At 38.4% G+C, this 18,386-nt stretch overlaps 1 protein-coding gene across 2 annotated transcripts in view; it reads left to right on the top strand.

The window, feature by feature from the left end:
* The window catches only part of CD99L2 (CD99 molecule like 2), a 117,708-nt gene that overhangs the window by 57,334 nt on the left and 41,988 nt on the right, over nt 1-18,386 (top strand). For both annotated transcript variants that reach the window (XM_074200618.1, XM_074200619.1), the window contains exons 2-4: nt 1,363-1,410; nt 14,865-14,960; nt 17,087-17,185. In XM_074200618.1, the coding sequence (XP_074056719.1) occupies nt 1,363-1,410; nt 14,865-14,960; nt 17,087-17,185 (243 nt within the window). The remainder of the gene's footprint in view (nt 1-1,362; nt 1,411-14,864; nt 14,961-17,086; nt 17,186-18,386) is intronic.

Below are 18,386 nucleotides of genomic sequence, written 5' to 3'. Positions count from 1 at the left end.
ACAAGGCCCAGGAGAGACTGATTATGAAGGTACAGTATATTATAAAGATGGAGTCAGTGGGTGAAAAAGGAATGTCCTGGGAGAAAGGGAAAGGAGAGGTAGAATCAACTCAGATATTTGATGTAACAGCCCCAAGAAAAAACCTCTGTAATGGAGTGGAAGGGTTGAAGGTGATGGGGAATGAGTGAACCTTCATTTTCATCGAAAATGGCTCAGAGAGGAAACAACATATATCCGTAATACGGCATAGAAATCTCTTATCCAGAGGAAAAAGGAGAGGATGGGGATGGGAGAAAGGGATTGGGGGAGGAGATGGGGAGTTGTAGGTGATAGAGAAGAGGGAAGATATGTGAGAGAGGGTAGTCAGATACAACAGACTTTTTTTTTTGTTTTGTTTTTGCAAGGTGATGGGGTAGGATAGCCTTCCTGCTGGGTGGTCTACTCAGGACCACGTGGCTGGGTGGTTGTTCAGTTTCTGGGGCAGGATTTGGGCTTGGTTCCATGGCTATGTCTTCTGTGCTACTTGGCTGCTCAATAACATACTTTTGGGGAGGGACAAGGTGAAAAGGGAGAATAGAATAAATGGGAATGGGGAGGAATGGATGGAGGGAAATACAATTTTAGCAATAGCAATTGTGGGGGAAAAATATTGAAGCAACTTCTGATGGATTTATGTTAAAGATTGTGATCCTTCCCAGAGACAGAACAGACTGAAGTACAATTTTTTTTTAGGTTTTTTTTTTTTTTGCAAGGCAAACAGGGTTAAGTGGCTTGCCCAAGGCCACACAGCTAGGTAATTATTAAGTGTCTAAGACCGGATTTGAACCCAGGTACTGACTCCAGGACCGGTGCTTTATCCACTATACCACCTAGCCACCCCTAAACAAATTTCTACCTTATTTTTTTTTTAATAGGTTTTTTTTTTTTGCAAGGCAAATGGGGTTAAGTGGCTTGCCCAAGGCCGCACAGCTAGGCAATTATTAAGTGTCTGAGGCCGGATTTGAACTCAGGTACTCCTGACTCTAGGGCGGGTGCTCTAATCTACTGAGCCACCTAGCCGCCCCAATTTTTTTTTATTTCTTTTTCTTTTTAGTGAGGTTTTTCTATTTTTGTGGGGATTATTTTACTCTTAGAACAAGACTTAGTAATGTGTAAATGGTAAAAAAAAATTGACAAAAAAAAGGTATCCTCTTTAACTTCTCATCTAAATTTCATTATGCTCTTTTGTTTGATCATCGTAAGGGTCCTAGGGTTTGTGATGTAGTTGACTATTTTTCAGAGGGAAATGATTGCTTTTGAAAATGAATATTTTGTAGTTATTTCCTATAAAACCAAGTTAATTTTTTTTTTTTTTTTAAATAGGAGCTGGGAAGAGTTTGGAAGATGGACTGAGTGAATTTAAAAGAAGGGGTAAGTATCATGCTAAAGCTTTTTAAAAGGCTAACCCCGGGACTGCTAGATGGCGCAGTGGATAGAGCACCGGACCTGGAGTCAGGAGGACCTGAGTTCAAATCTGGCTTCAGACAATAATTACCTAGCTGTGTGGCCTTGGGCAAGCCACTTAACCCCACTGCCTTGCAAAAACTAAAGAAAAAAAAAGGCTAATCCCAAAGATATATAGATAGATAGATAGATAGATAGATAGATAGATAGATATTCATCATTTACTCAGATGATATTCCTGGGAGAAGTTTTTTAATTTAATGTAATCAAAACCATCTAGTTTGTTTTTACTGATGTTCTCCATCTCTTCCTTAGTTATAAACTGCTTCCCTTTCTATAGATCTGACAGGCAAACTCCTCCTTGATCTTCTAGTTTGGTTATAATATTGTTTTTTATGTCTAAATCCTGTAGACATTTGGATCTTATCTTGGTATAGGGTGTGAGGCACTGGTCTAATCTAAGTTTCCTCCATACTGACTTCCAATTTTGCCAACAGTTTATTTTTTTTTTAGGGTTTTTTGCAAGGCAAATGGAGTTAAGTGGCTTGCCCAAGGCCTACACAGTTAGGTAATTATAAAGTGTCTGAGGCTGCATTTGAACTCAGGTACTCCTGACTCCAGGGCCGGTGTTTTTCATTGAATAATTACTGGAAATTCTTTACTTTTTATTTCTCTTTTTTTAATATTTATTTCATTTTTGTACAAATTATTTTTTTTATACATTATTAAAATATTCTTGTTTAAGAGTAAACATAAAACCCCCTCCCCCAAAAATATAGACCCTCATGAGCAATAAAGAGGAAAAATTGAAATTAAAATTAAAAAAAAAAAATAATAATAATAATAATAATAGGGGCAGCTAAGTGGTACATTGGATGGAGCACTGGCCCTGGAGTCAGGAGCACCCGGACCCAAATGCAGCCCCAGACAACCAAGAATCACCCAGCTATGCGACCCTGGGCAAGCCACCCCAACCCCACTGCCCTGCAACCCCCCCCCAAAAAAAAAACCCAAAATAAAATAAAATGATAATAATAGTAATTATAATAGTAGGGGCGGCCAGGTGACGCAGTGGACAGAGTACTGGCCCTGAAGTCAGGAGCAGCCAGGTCCAAATTTGGCCTGAGACACCCAACAATCACCCAGCTGTGCAACCCCAGGCAAGCCACCCAACCCCATCTCCCCCACAACCCCCCCAAATAACAATAATAATAATAATAATAATGATAAATGTGCTTCAGTCTGTTCCAACACCACCAGTTCTGTCGTGGGTGGATCACATTCTTTATGATAAGTCCATCACAAAAGCTACTTCCATAATTTTCCACTGTTGCTATTGCTGATCGCAACTCCCTTCATTCATACTTCCCCACTATCATACATTATATTTTCTCTCTCCTTTCACCCTGTCCCTCTTCTTAAATGTGCTGTAGGGTAGCTGAATGGTACAGCAGACTAATCACCGGCCCTGGGGCCAAGAGGCCCGAGCCCACCTACTACCTCTAAGGCCCAGCAACCACCTGGCCCTGTCGTCCCAGACAGACCATCCAATCCCAGCCCCTTGCAAGTAGTAAAAAAGAAAATGTGTTATATCTGACCACTCTCCCCCGTGGTCCACCCTTTCTTCCATCACTCACATTCCTCCCCCCATCCCCCGTCCATCTTCTCTCCTTCTTATTCTAGATGTCTATACCTCATTGAGTATATATGCTGTTTCCTCTCTGAGCCACCTCTGATGAGAACAAAGGTTCCCTCATTCCCCCTTGCCTTCCCCCCCTTCTATATCATTGCAATAGCTCATTGTAATAAAAAAATCTTATTATATGAAATATCTTAGCCTGTTCTACCTCTCCGTTCTGTGACTCCCATTACATTTCCCTTTTAGCCATTGATTCCATTTTTTTTTTACAATATATTATATCTTCAAATTCAGCCTGTGCTTCATAAAAACTCCTTCTACTTGCTCTATGAAATGAGAAGTTTCCTATGAGTTTTATCAATGTCATTTTTCTATGCTGGAATACATGTAGTTCATCATCATTAAGTCCCTCATATTTTTCCTTTCTCCTCCATTCTCTATACTTCACCTGAGTCCTGTACCTGAAGATCAAACTTTCTGTTCAGCTCTGGCCATTCCAACAGGAACATTTGAAATTCCCCTGGTTCATTGAAAGTCTATCTTTTTTCCTGGAAAAGAGGACGTTCGGTTTTGCCTTCTGAAATATTACATTCCAAGCCCTGTGAGCCCTTAATGTAGTTGCCGCTAAGTCCTGTGTGATCCTGACTGCAGCTCCATGATATTTGAATTGTGTCCTTCTGGCTGCTTGTAATATTTTCTCTTTGACTTGGGAGTTCTGGAACTTGGCTATAATATTCCTGGGTTTTTTTTCCTTTTTTTTGGATCTCTTTCCAGGGGAGATAGGTGGATTTTCTCTCATTTTCCATTTTGCCCTCTGCTTCTAGGATGTCTGAGCAATTTTCCTGTAGGAATTCTTTAAAAATGAGGTCAAGGCTCTTTTCCTGATCATGATTTTCAGATATCCCAATACTTTTAAAATTATCTTTCCTGAATCTGTTTTCCAGATCAGTTGTTTTTTCAGTGAGATGTTTCACATTTTCTTCTAATTTTTCATTCTTTTGGTTTTTGAAGTATTGTGTCCTGACTTCTCCTAAAGTCAGCAGCTTCCTTCAGCTCCTTTCTAGATGTGAAGGATTTGTTTTCCTCAGAGAGCTTTCTTATCTCTTTTTCCATCTGGCCAATTCTGCTTTTTAAAGCATTCTTCTCCTCAATAACTTGTTGAACTGTTTTATCGTTTTGTTTTAAGCTGGTTTTCAACATGCTATTTGTCAGCATTTTTTTGGATTTCCTTGACTAAGCTGCTGACTTCTTTTCCATGTTTTTCCTGCATCTCTCTCTTCTCTTTTCCCAATTTTTCTTCTGTTTCCCTCACTTGATTTTAAAAATCGTTTTTGAGCTCTGTCATAGCCTGAGCCCAATTTCTGTTTTTCTTGAAGTCTTTAGATGCAGGAGCTTGGTCTTCCTCATCTTCTGACTGAATATTGTGATCCTTCTTGGGATCATAGACAAGGTATTTCTCAATGGTGTTCCTCCTTTTTCTCTCTTTACTCATTTCCCCAACCTGTGCCTGGTCTTGGGGTGCTTCCTGAGCTTTTGAGTATTATTGGGACACCCCTCCCCCCACAAGCATCTCAGTGTGTGAAGTTCTGTCCTCCTTCCTCGTCTGTGAATGACCATAAGTGCACCCCTCTGCCACTAGGCTGAGGTGGGGAGGGTCCTGCTGTTCTATGGGGGGTCTAGAGTGCTATCAGGATCTGAATGTGGTCAGAGCCCCAGACTCCTGTACCAGGTACAGAGGACAGATCTTGGAAGTTTCTCTCTACTCCCCTACCTAGGCTGAGCATTCAAGGCTGAGTTGCCTGGGGGCTCCTGCTTACCGGGTCTACCTGCTTCTCATTCCTGGATCTGGGCTGTCATGACCACCTCTGCCCGCCGAGTGCTCTGAGGGCTGGGCTTCACGTGCTCACTTTGGCAGAGGTCCCCCTGCTGATCTTCCAAGTTGTGCCTGGGGTGCTCCCCGGGGTATAGGTAAGGAAACTGCCCCTGCTGCCATGAGCTGTGGCTTCTAAGTACTCTGGGGCTGCCTCCAGGAGGCTGAAGTTCCTTCACTCTGGCGGCTGCTCCACTGACTCCATGGAACGGAGTCTTTCCATTATTTTCCAGGTTACCTTGGGCTGGAGAACTGCTTCACTGGATCGCTCTGTGGGTTCTTTCTCTCGAAAGTTTAGTTAGAGTCCTTATTTTATGAGTTTTGAGAGAGAGCACCTAAGAGAGACTCTTCTATTGCCATCTTGGCTCCACCCCCACCCCTCCTCGTTGTATGATCTTGGGCAAATCATTTCACCCTGTTTGACTCAACTCCTAGTCTGTAAAATGAGCTGGAGAAGGAAATGATGGCAAACTGCTCCTGTATCTTTGCCAAGAAGACCCTTTTTGGGGTCACAGAGTATCATTTAGAACTGAACAACCATGACAAAAGGAGAATATTGTAACTAATAGCAGCAATATTTCATGACTATCATCTGTGAAAGGTTTTGATTCTGTGATCAATACAGTGGTCTACAACAAATTTAACAGATTCATGATGAAATGCTAAAGAGAACTTATGAATTCTGAGTTCATAAGGATATTTTAGTTTCCTTTCTTTTTCTTTCCTTAACTTATGTATAAATATGAAATTTTTTTTGCATGATGTAATATGCATAATGGATATATTTCTTGCCTTCTCATTTAGTGGATGAGGGGTAGAGGGATGGAGAAAATTTGGAATTTGAAATAAAAAATTTTTAAATGTGATTATAAAATAATGATTAATTGTTCACAATTACATAATGCTTCAAAATTTGCAAATTGCTATATATTACTGACTTAATTAAATTTACATTTCCATTATAAGGGTTTCAAAATTAAGGAAAAAGTATATAGTAATTTCTAGATACTACCCCATGTCATATATGCTGAGGCTCTGCCATGGTCTCTCTTCTTTTTCCTCTATTTGATTCCTTTTGATTTTATTAGCCCCCATGGATTTAGTTGTTATATAAGTAAATGATTCATATTTGTTCGACCTAACCTTTCTCTTGACTTCCAGTCTCACATATTGAACTGGATATCATGTAGGTATCTAAATTCAGGATGTATAAAACTGGACCCTTATCTTTTCTCCAACTTCCTGTTATTACTGAGGGAACTACTATCCTTCCAACACACTTGTAAACAAAGGTGACATCCTTGATTCCTCATTCTCTTTCACTCTTATAAGCCCATCAGTTGCTAGCAGGTAGAGTGAGGAAAATCTGAATTCATATACAACCTCAGACACTTACTAGTTCTATGACTCTGGGTTGACTCATCCTTCATAGACACTCTCTTTTCCTCCTTCACACTGTAACCATTCTGGTCAGGCCCCTCTCACCTCATGCTTTGTCCAGTGGTATCAAACTTGGCTTGTGTGCTTGGAAATATGGGTGAACCAGATTTAAATATAATTGGGAAATGTTTAAGAAAATGAATAAAAATACAATATTACATAGACAGTGTTTATTTGTTTTCCTTAATATGCAGCATGTAGGGATCAGGGTCTATCAGTTTGCTGTTACTTGTCTAGATTAATTTAGTAGACTTAGTCTAGTCAGTTTGCCTCAGATCTCTAAACTGTTCTTAAAGCAAAGGTGTAACTGGATCTTTCTCTTCTTCCCCTTCCATAATCTGGCCACTTCCTACCTTTCTAGTGTACTTAAATTTTACTACTGTCCATGAACTGTGCTATCCAGTGTTACCCTTGCTGTTGCTTATTCTGTAACAAGCTGATTCAACTCAAAATTTCATGTATTTCCAGTAGTTGTCACCCATGTCTGGATCTTTCCTTCCTCATGTCTGTCTTCTGGTTTCTTTAGCTTTCCTCAAGTTTTTAGCTAAAATCTTCCCTTTTTCAGAAGGCCTTTTCCTGTCCTTCTTAATTCTAATTCCTTCCTTCTGAGATAATTTCCAGTTTATTCTGTGTATTTTTATTTTCTTCCTGTGTAATTGTTTGCATGTCATCTCCCCCAATAGTAGAATGTGAGCTCTCTCATGGTAGCAATTATTTTTACCTTTCTTTTTATCTTACCATTAAACAGTGCCTTGTATGTAGTAACCACTTCATTTGATTTGACTTAGGCTTTGCTTCTTTCTGAACTTCACTTTGCATTTAAAAAAAATCAGTGACCCTCTTTTTTGGTATCACTGTTGTTAATCATTGAACTTCCAACTTTCCTCATCTCCACTAAGCCAGAAAAAGAACATTTTCAACATCTTGTATCCAGTAAGCATAGTGAAATAAAACAAATCCCCACAGTTGTCATTAACAAAAACTTATGTCTCTTTTTGCATCTTGAGAATAGCAGAAAGTTATAATATGATTCTTCCTAGATTCTCTGGAGACAGTTGGTCATTTTATTTATCAGAATTCTGAAAGCTTTTAAAATTCTAATCCTAATAATGAAGGGAAAGTGAGAAAAAACTGCAAAGATAGTCTTGATCTACTTGGGGCACAGATCCAAGAAATAAGGCCAGGTGACATTGAGGCCCAAATAGTTTTCAGGCATCTGTTACACCCTAGGGCACTAGAATAAAAGCCAAAGTAAAAAAGAGAAGTCACATCAGGCAGTTAACATGCACTGCAGTTGTGGGGGAGGGGGGTGGGAGATGAACAGAAAACCAGATCTCAAAACTCTGGAATCCCTGCCTGCTGTTGTTTAAGCCAGAACACATGATTTCAGTCCCAGAATCCAAATAATTTCAGATTTAAAAGGACCCTTGTAGCTATCTAGTTCAATCTATACCTATATACCTTTGCTGGCCACCAGTGGTCTAGCCTTTAATCAAAACCTACCAAAGAGCAATGACCTACTATTCCCTGAATTTGAATAGTTCTAATTGTTGAGAAAATTTTTCCAATATTCAGCCTCACTTTGAAACTTATTAGTTTCTTTCCTTTGACCCTACTTTTGTATTCTACTCCCAAGAAGAACAATTGTAATCCCCCTTTCATATTTTTGAAAGGCTCAAATACAGTTTTCATGTTCCCATGCTTTCAAGTAGATAATGAATAATTTGTATGTTGCTTAGTCTTCTGTCCTTGGTCCTTGCTTTGTCACTCAGGTTTTTCTGGGTTTGTTTTTTTGTGACCCAGGTTCTTTTATTTAGAGCAGGACTGTCCAACCTTAGGTTATTTTAGGACTGCATTAAAATAAAATAATTATTTGAGGGTTGCACCTAGAACAAAAACTACAGTACACTGATATAATAGTTAATTTGTAGTCTTACCTTAGGCTTAACAAATGCTACGAGAAGTCATAGTGCTTTTAACTTCTTAGAAAGTGGGGAAACCTGCATCATCAATACAACACATGAAGGTGCAAAAGCTAACACAAAACAACAAAGCAACAACACAACAGTATTAATGTAGGTGTGTACTCATTCTGAAGGTGCATCCTATAGATCGATTGGAAATTGTGTGTAATATGGAAGAAGCCAGACGGTGGCCATTTAGGTACATTGGTGCATCCTTGTTTTTGCCACCTTTTGCTGGTCCATAGTCTTTCATTCCTCTATCGTATCATACTTTATCAGCTTTTGCCATCTCATCAAACTTGGATTTATCTTTCCCCAACATAATGTTCCACCTTTCAGAACACTTTTTGGAAAACTCTGCAAAGTTAACAGGAACTTCTGGATTCTTCTTCTTATGCTCTTCCCAGCAAGTTTGCACAAAGAAGGCATAAGTGGACATCTTACCCTTTGTTTTCTTGGGGTCACCTTTAGCCATGGTGAACTCTGTATTGTTTGCTAGTCTGGGCAGCGCAGGGAATGATGCTCGGCTAAGCACTCCCCCAACCTCGTGCTAGCTGATTCCATGTGAGCCGCCTAATATGTTCCATTCTTAATACTGCTTAAAAACACCAAAGAATATTATCATCAATGAAATTATTTATTAGTGGTGGAATTAAAAAATCTAATATGCATTCCATGCAAATTATTATTTTATGTTTTTGTTCATGAAGATTAAAACCCAAAGTCAGGTTTCATAAAATCACACTGTGGGCCACATTTTGGACAGCGTAGAGTATTATTGAAAATGAATCTAAGGGGCGGCTAGGTAGTCAGGAGTACCTGGGTTCAAATCCAGTCTCAGACACTTAATAATTACCTAGCTGTGTGGCCTTGGGCAAGCCACTAAACCCCGTTTGCCTTACCAAAAAAAAACCTAAAAAGAAAATGAATCTAGCATAAGATATAAGAAGTATTTAATAATTACGTATTATGTCAGTGTTGTGTGGGATTAAAGTTGTGACAACCATGACTTTTTTAATTAAAGGGATCAATATAAATGCCTTCATAAATGCCAAATTGAGAATGCTTTTTATATTTTTTATGTTGGATAATCCATTTCTTCTTTCTTTTGGTATTGACAGTTAAGAATTGTTTTTCTTTAAAAAGGCAATAGAAGAATGTATTCTCATCTTTTCTAGAAGGGGAAATCCTACGTTCCCATAGCTATTGAGTCTGTAGTATCCCAAAATGTACTGGCATATCAATACTTCTGGAATCTTCTGGCCTAGGTCTTGGCATATGCAAAGTTGTTTGTTTTTTTTTTAATTTTTATTTTTTTTTGTTTTTGTTTTTTTTTCAAGGCAGTAGGTTTGAGTGACTTGCCCAAAGGTCACACAGCTATTATCTGAGGCTCAATTTGAACTCAGGTCCTCCTGACTCCAGGGCTTGTGCTCTATCCACTATGCCACTTAGCCTCCCCTAGCTGTTTTTTTTTTTAATATTTTTATTTATTTGTTTTTCCATATAACAGTAGTTTTCACTAATCTTTTTTTTTTTTTTGCACAATTTTTCTCCTCCCTCCCTTTCATCCCCCTTTCCATGACAGGAAGGCATTCTAATATAGGCTCTATTTGGGTAATTATGCTAAGCATAGATCCATTTTAATCATGTTGTAAAAGAAGAATCAAATCAAAATGGAAGGGGAAAAAACCATTAGAGAGAAAAAAATGACATAATTCATAAGTCAACTTTTAAAAATTGAAGATAGTAATCTTTGGTCTACATTTGAGCTCCCTAGTTCCTCCTCTCTTTGTGGGTGGTATTTTCCTTTGCAAGTCTTTTAGAATTGTCTTTGATTATTGTATATTATGTTGAAATGAACAAGTCCATCATAATTGATCATCATCAACTATTGTTATCATGCATTATGTTTTTTGGTTCTACTTATTTCACTCAATATTAGTTCATGTAAATCCTTCCAGGATTTTTTGAAGTGCTGTCCCTCATGATTTTTTTTTTCTCATGATTTCTTATAGCACAGTAATGTTTCATCACATTCACAAATGTATTTCAGTCTGTATTCAGATTCCAATGGCTCTGTCTCTGCTTTCTTTATCATACATCTACTAGAGAAGTTGCTTCAATATTTTTCCCACAGTTGCTATTACTAACTGTACTTCCACTCTGTTCCTCCACACTCCCATGTATTCTATTCTCTCTCTCCTTTCATCCTGGCCTTGTCCAAAAGTATGTTGAATCTGAGTACCCTCTCCCTCGATCTTCCCTCTCTTCTATCACCTATTTCCCCCTTCCCTCCCCTCATTCCCCCTTATCTCCCCAATTTCTTCTCATTTTTCTCTAGGGTAAGATAGATTACCTCACCCTATTAAGTATGTATGTTATTTCCTCTCAGAGCCATTTCTGATGTGAATGAAGGCTCACTTATTCCCCCTTGCCTTCCCTCTTTCCACTCCATTGGAAAAGCTTTTTCTTGATGCTTATGTGAAATTTCTTAGCTTCTTCTTCATCTTCTTTCCCTTCCACCCAGTACTTTTGAAAGAATATTTTCAGAATAAATTAGACACATAAATATCAAATGCCTTAGAGAGGTCAGGAAGGACAAGGACTGAGAAGGCAGTTAAGAACTATTGGGTCATGGAAGAAAACAATTGCTGTTGAGTGATAGGTTTAGAAACTAGATTGAAAAGGATTGAGAGTGGGAGGAGAAATAATGAATATAGGAAGCTTTTTTAGAAGTTTGGCTAAGTAGGAAGGAGAGATGTAGGACTGAGAGGGATGACTGGATCAAGGGATTGTTTTTTTGAAGGATGAGATAAAGAGAGATTGAAGACTATTGAGAGATATAAGGATTGTGGGTAAAGTCTTGGAGAAAGGAGGGGATGGGATTAAATGTAAAGAAGAGGGGAACACACCTTTCCCCAGGAAGAAAAGCCACTTAGTTACTTTAGACTAGAGCAAAGGAGATAAGTGATAATACCAGGGGGTTTTGAAATGTAAACTAGGAGAAGATGAAGTTCTTAACAAATGACTTTTTTCTCAGTAAAGGATCTGGAGAGATGCTCTGCTCTGAGGAAGCAATGCATATGGTGGTTTCATTTTGTTAGGAAGAGAATAGGTTTGGAATAGCGTCTTAGAGGAGTGGGAAAGGGTAAGTTGGGGGGCATAATAGGATCGCCTTTTTTAAAATTTATTTTTATTACAGATATTATTTGAGGTTTACAATTTTCCCCCCAATCTTGCTTCCCTCCCCCACCCCCCCACAGAATCATATCCTTAAAGAAGAGAAGAGAAGTCTAAGAGGTAACAGGATCAGACAATAAGATAGCTGTTTTTTTTTTCTAAATTAAAGGGAATAGTCCTTGCACTTTGTTCAAACTCCACAGCTCCTTATCTGGATACAGATGGCACTCTCCTTTGCAGACAGCCCCAAATTGTTCCCGATTGTTACACTGATGGAATGACCGAGTCCTTCAAGGTTGAACATCACTCCCATGTTGCTGTTAGGGTATACAGTGTTTTTCTGGTTCTGCTCATCTCACTCCGCATCAGTTCATGCAAATCCCTCCAGGCTTCCCTGAAATCCCATCCCTCCTGGTTTCTAATAGAACAATAGTGTTCCATGACATACATATACCACAGTTTGTTAAGCCATTCCCCAATTGAAGGACATTTACTTGATTTCTAATTCTTTGCCACCACAAACAGGGCTGCTATAAATATTTTTGTACAAGTAATGTTTTTACCCTTTTTCCTCATCTCTTCAGGGTATAGACCCAGTAGTGGTATTGCTGGGTCAAAGGGTATGCACATTTTTGTTGCCCTTTGGGCATAGTTCCAAATAGCTCTCCAGAAGTGTTGGATGAGTTCACAGCTCCACCAACAGTGTAATAGTGGCCCATATTTCCCACAACCCTTCCAACAATGATCATTATCCTTCCTGGTCATATTGGCCAATCTGAGAGGTGTGAGGTGGTACCTCAGAGAAGCTTTAATTTGCATTTCTCTAATAATTATGGTTATGGATTGCTTTGATCTCCTCATCTGTAAATTGCCTTTGGATATCCTTTGACCATTTGTGAATTGGGGAATGGCTTTTTGTTTTAAAAATATGACTCATTTCTCTGTATATTTTAGAAATGAGTCCTTTGTCAGAGGATTGCCTTTATAAAACAAATTTATAGTGGATCCATTCTGTCACCAAGAATTAAAGGAATATACCAGTCAGCAAGTAGTAGCTAAGTTGTGCTGCAGTGCATAGAATGCTAGGCCTATAGCCTAGAAGACTTCTTGTCACGAGTTCAAATCTAGCCTTGAACACATATTTCCCCAAATGTAAGAACAGTTCTTACATTAATTTTTGCTTCCAAAGACTCATTAGGTCTCATTTTTTTTCATGTACAGTAATCTACATTAATTCAAATACAGTCATGTCATCTTCTTCTGAAACATCACCATAACTCCAAACCCCAAATCCCAACCTGAATTTCTTGTGATTCCATTTCATTTGGCGTCATTATCCCCAATCTCTCATGTCTGGCAATGGAGCTCTCCTTCATTGAGCACTTCTTGTTCATATAGTCTGTTCCTAGTACATTGGCAACACAGCTGTCAGTGACTTTATTTCATGTATTCTTCACTCAAGTTACAACCTCATATAGTTTAGGTTTCACAAAGTTTCCACACTGATTTCTCTCCATTCTGTTTTCAAGGTAGTCATTGATTTCCATGCACAAATGGTTCTTGAGTGGCTTGTTTATTGCATTACCAAATCTAGAGATAGATACTCATTCCTGTGGGAATCCTTATTTCATCTATTCTTCTCTCTGCAAGGAAGTTCTTCATATCTTTAACTTGGTGAGGGCTAACTGAATCTGAGACTAGAAGACCTCTTTGGCCACCTCAGAAAAGAAGTGGCGCGTTAGATTGAACCACTTCCTTATAATGCTTGTGTGTACCAGGCTTTTTTGGTTTGAGAACATAAAGCCTGAAACACATTCAGTCTTTCTTGCCCTTAGTGATGATTAGAGATGGAACTTTCTATGCAGATATTATCAAATGTGAACATTATTTGTGTGTTATAACTGTACTCTGATTGGTCATTTGGCAATAAGTTTCAAGTTCATCTATTTCCATAAGTGTTTAGCTCTGGTCCAAAGGTGCCCATTTAATTATCTATCGATATTATTATTTTATAATTCAATACATCCGTCACATGTTGCAACAAACGTACCAAATGTGTCTACCTGACTGATGATCTTAACTGGGACTTATTTTGGGGGTCGGGCTTATGTTACAAGTACCCTGAAAAATCATGTTAGGGCTTATTTTTGAGGAAATATGGTACAAGCCATGTGATACTAGTCATACTTCATCCAATGTGCCTCAGTTTCCTCATTTCTAAAATGAGCTGGAGAAGGAAATGGTAAACCACTTCGGTATCTGCCAACAAGTAAAATCCCAAATGGGGTCAAGAAGAGTGAATAATAACAACATTCCAGGCAATTTACTGATAGCTGAGAAGACAAAGAAAGGTATAATAAATGTCTTCAAAGAGTTCAAGTTCTAATGGAAGATATTTTGCAAATAAGAGCATATTCATATAAAATGCATACAGTGCACTTTATTTTATTTATTTATTTATTTTTAGGTTTTTGCACGGCAAATGGGGTTAAGTGGTTTGCCCAAGGCCACACAGCTAGCTAATCATTAAGTGTCCCGGATCAGATTTGAACCCAGGTACTCCTGACTCCAGGGCCGGTGCTTTATCCACTGTGCCACCTAGCCTCCCCTACAGTGTACTTTAATGATAATCTCAGATGGAAGATACTAGTAATTGGGGAGAAGGAAAAGATCAGGAAAGTCTTTTTGAAGAAGGTGAAATTTAAACTGAGTAATGAAGACCCGGTGGGGACACTAGAAAATATATGTGAGAAGGAAGAGCATTCTGGGAATGGGCTATAGCTATTGAAGAGCAGAGAAAGCAGATGAGTATATCCATTTTTGGTTTGGGCAAAACATTAGAGGCTTTAAGACAAAGAAGCTATATAGAGGCAAAAAGTGAGAATAATTTCTAGTTAAAAAGGTTTATTTTAGAGACAAGATTTGGAACATAGCAAAGTGATGCTAGAGCACTTAATGAACACTGCATTATAGAGGCATTTGGGGCACAGTGAGGATAAATAATAGGATGAGATAGAGACATCTGTTTCTCACTGCTATTATCTTTTTTTGGGGGGTGGTTTGCAAGGCAAACGGGGTTAAGTGGCTTGCCCAAGGCCACACAGCTAGGTCATTATTAAGTGTCTGAGACCAGATTTGAACCCAGGTACTCCTGACTCCAGGGTCGGTGCTTTATCCACTACGCCACCTAGCCACCCCACTGCTATTATCTTTTAACCTTAGGTTTAATCCTGAAAAGTAGATTCTCTATTTCATTCAAATATCCCTACATTAATACATTCAGAGAAGTTCTATAACTGCATTTCATTGACCCTTGTTCTGTCTTTAGAGGTTGCCAAAGATAGAAGATTTGACCAGGCTGTCTCCTTGTATAAGCGAATTGAAAGATTTAAACGAGGAAGTGGCAAGCTCAATCCAAAACCTGGTAAGTTGATTTGTTTTCCTTTAGTTTGGAATCTTGTCTTTTCAAGTACCATTTTCATTTGCTTATTGCTGTGGGAAGATTCCAACTATTTCTTTGTGACCTCAGGTTAACTACTTCACTTCTTAGAACCTTAGTTTCAGCATTTGCAAAATGGAGATCCTAGCAATAGGATTTACCTGTCATAGGGAAGAAGGGTAGCAAATTGGAAAGAGCACTGAGTTTGGAACAGGGAGATTCATCTTCTTCTTCTTCTTTTTTTTTTTTTTATTTTTGCAAGGCAAACTGGGTTAAGTGGCTTGCCCAAGGCCACACAGCTAGGTAATTATTGTCTAAGACAGTATTTGAACCCAGGTACTTCTGCATCCCGGGCCGGTGCTTTATCCACTACGCCACTTAGCCGCCCCGAGATTCATCTTCTTAAGTTCAAATCTGACTTCATACACTTATACATTTTATTTTCTGTGTGACACTGAGGAAGTCATTTAACCCTCTTTGACTCAGTTTCTTTGTCTGTAAAATGAGCTGAAGAAGGAAATGGCAAACCACTTCAATATCTCCACCAAGAAAAACCCGAATGGCATCAACTCCAAGGATCATACATTACTGCAGAATGACTGAACATACCTTAGATATGCAAAATATATCATCTGTTCATTAAGTGAAAGATTTAGAGACTATAAGATCTCATTGTGCTTACTGTTTGTTATGAAACAATTGAACACAATGCTATTATGGGTTTTTTCATTCGAATCAGCACTTAGGAATTAGTTTGATTTTAAGAAACAATTTGGCTTCCTAACATTAGATTCTGTAAGATAGTTTTACTTCTTTATAAGAGTTTAATTTTTCCTATTTCTCTTAAGTTGCAATAGTACTGAGTCTATCCCACCCTGGAAGGTGGAAGGGGAAAGGAGGGTGAGTCAGGATGGTCATAAGCTGTTTCGCTAGGTTATAAGCCTAGCTCCAAATCACGTTAGTGTGTGTTGGGGTAAAGTGAATTTGCAGAAGATTATTGATTCAGTGTTTTTCCCATTGTCTTGGATACTGGAAAATCCCTCATGTAAATCAATCTATATGTAAGTCCACCTTGCCTTTGCCATTAGACAGTATTTATTGTCTTGGTTTAATTTTCTTCACAAAATAATTTTTAGTACTTCATATAAACTTTTCTTTTTTTACTATATAAAAGGATTGCTGTGACTGCATGAAGGATCCTAGTCTTTTTAAGGAGTCTTGGTTCAATTTTTTATTGGCAGCTGCTAGCCTTACTAATAAAATTGATTTGAACTTTTTTTATTTTATTTTATTTTTTTAGGCTTTTACAAGGCAAATGGGGTTAAGTGGCTTGCCCAAGGCCACACAGCTAGGTAATTATTAAGTGTCTGCGGCCTTAATTTGAACTACGGTACTCCTGACTCCAGGGCCGGTGCTTTATCCACTGTGCCACCTAGCCACTCCTGAAATAAAAATTCTTGAGGAAAATCTTGGAAGATTATTTTCCTACCAATTACTTGGACTTTCTCTAAGTAATAGACTCACTGAAAACTGGAATAGTCCAAACAGAAGTTGATAACTCCACAAGAGAGCAAGAAATACTAGAACTAGTCCAAAGGAGAGAGTCAAGATGGCAGTATAGAGAAAGTTTTATGGTTTTGAGTTCTCTTCCATTCCCTTCTAAATGACTTTAAAATAGTATCAAATTGAATTCTGGAGTGGCATAAGCAAGCAATGTCCGGGTGAGATATTTTCTAGCTCAGAGAGGTCTGTGCCTCTGGGATAGGGGTTGATTAAGAGTGAGCATAATAGAAGCAATGGCTTTGACAGGAGGTACCAGCTTCAGGAGCTCTGATGGCAGAGACAGTAAGTGGATTGGGCAGTTTTTCAGGAAGAGATTACAAGAGACCATTTTACTAGCACTGGATGAACAACTAGTTGCTATTTGGGAACTTCATTGGTCATCTCCAATTCTTGGTTGCAGTTCTAGTAGAGAGAAGAGAGCTTAGAGTCAGTTCCAAGGGAATAGGGTCCTGCTTGCAGTTACAGGGCAGAGAAGAGCACTAGCACTTTTGGTATTTTGCGATTTTTATTCCACCTTATTAATCTATTTGTCTTTTCTTTTTTTGGAGATTCTGAACTTCCTGGTTTTGAGTTGAGTGATGCCTTGGATGATGGAAATGATGGATTCAATCGTGGCAGAGGAAAACCTAATACCCAAACTCATGAAAGTAAGTGGATTTTTTTTTTTTATCTCTATAGGTTTATTTCAGTTTGAAGTCACTGGCCAACCCAACAACTTTCTCATTTGCTTCTATCTAATGACCTTAAAATCTGATTTTGGTCAGGGCACATGGAATGCACTGACTCGAAAAATGATTTGGATCTTCATTGCTTTTACATGAATAAAAAAGTATGCATATGTTTCATACCTTTTTTTCCCTTGAAATTATCTTGCAAGTTTGGGAGACTTTTTTTTATTATTTTTTATTTTTTTGTAAGGCAAACGGGGTTAAGTGTCCAAGGCCACACAGCTAGGTAATTATTAAGTGTCTGAGACTGGATTTGAACCCAGGTACTCCTGACTCCAGGGCTGGTGCTTTATCCACTGTGCCACCTAGCCGCCCCATTGGGAGACTTTTTAAATCAGCTTTTTGTTTCCTGTGTTCCTGTATATTGAATGTATCTTTAAAAACAGATCTGATGTAATTTGTAAGAAGTATTTGATATTTATATTCTGAAAAGGTGTAATAAAGATGTTAAGATTGGACAATTCAACATTTAATTAAAGGGATGACATTTCTTATTTGTGTCAGTACCAAAGAGTCTGATGTCACTGGATCAAAGTGTATGTGTGGAGAGGTCTATGATTAGACCTATGTGTGAGGTTGTGGGGTGGTAGCTAGGGTTTGAATTTCGAACAGAGGATTTTTTATTTGAAATACTGGAGATAATAGGTTTTGGAGTTTATTGATTAGGGGACGTGATATGGTGGTGTGATTGAGACAGGAGGAGAACCAGGAGAGATTGGGATGCCAAAAGTCTACAGAGAAAAGTGTTTCAAGAATAAGAGGATGGTCAATAGTGTGAAAGTACAGAGAGGTCAAGGAGAATAATGATTGAGAAAAGGCCATTGGACTTGCCAGTTAGGTGACCATTGATAACTTTGGAGTGAGCAGTTTCTGTTGAATGATGTTATCAGAATTATATGGATACTTGCATATTCTTGGCTTATGTTTTTCAAGGCCAAATCTAAGACTTGGGAATCCCTGTATTCAGATATAGATACATAATAATACCTACATATGTATACATGTGCATCAAAAGACATGAGTACACATATCTTAAATACCCCTCCTCCCTATTCATATGCACAATTGGAATGCAGTCTCATGTAGTCTTAGTTACATAACAAGCATACTGTCTACCAAA

This window comes from Macrotis lagotis, chromosome X, assembly GCF_037893015.1.
Source record: "Macrotis lagotis isolate mMagLag1 chromosome X, bilby.v1.9.chrom.fasta, whole genome shotgun sequence".
Taxonomy (NCBI): Eukaryota; Metazoa; Chordata; class Mammalia; order Peramelemorphia; family Peramelidae; genus Macrotis; species Macrotis lagotis.
Note: the sequence above shows the minus strand (reverse complement) of the source record. Positions and strands in the feature narration are given on the sequence as shown.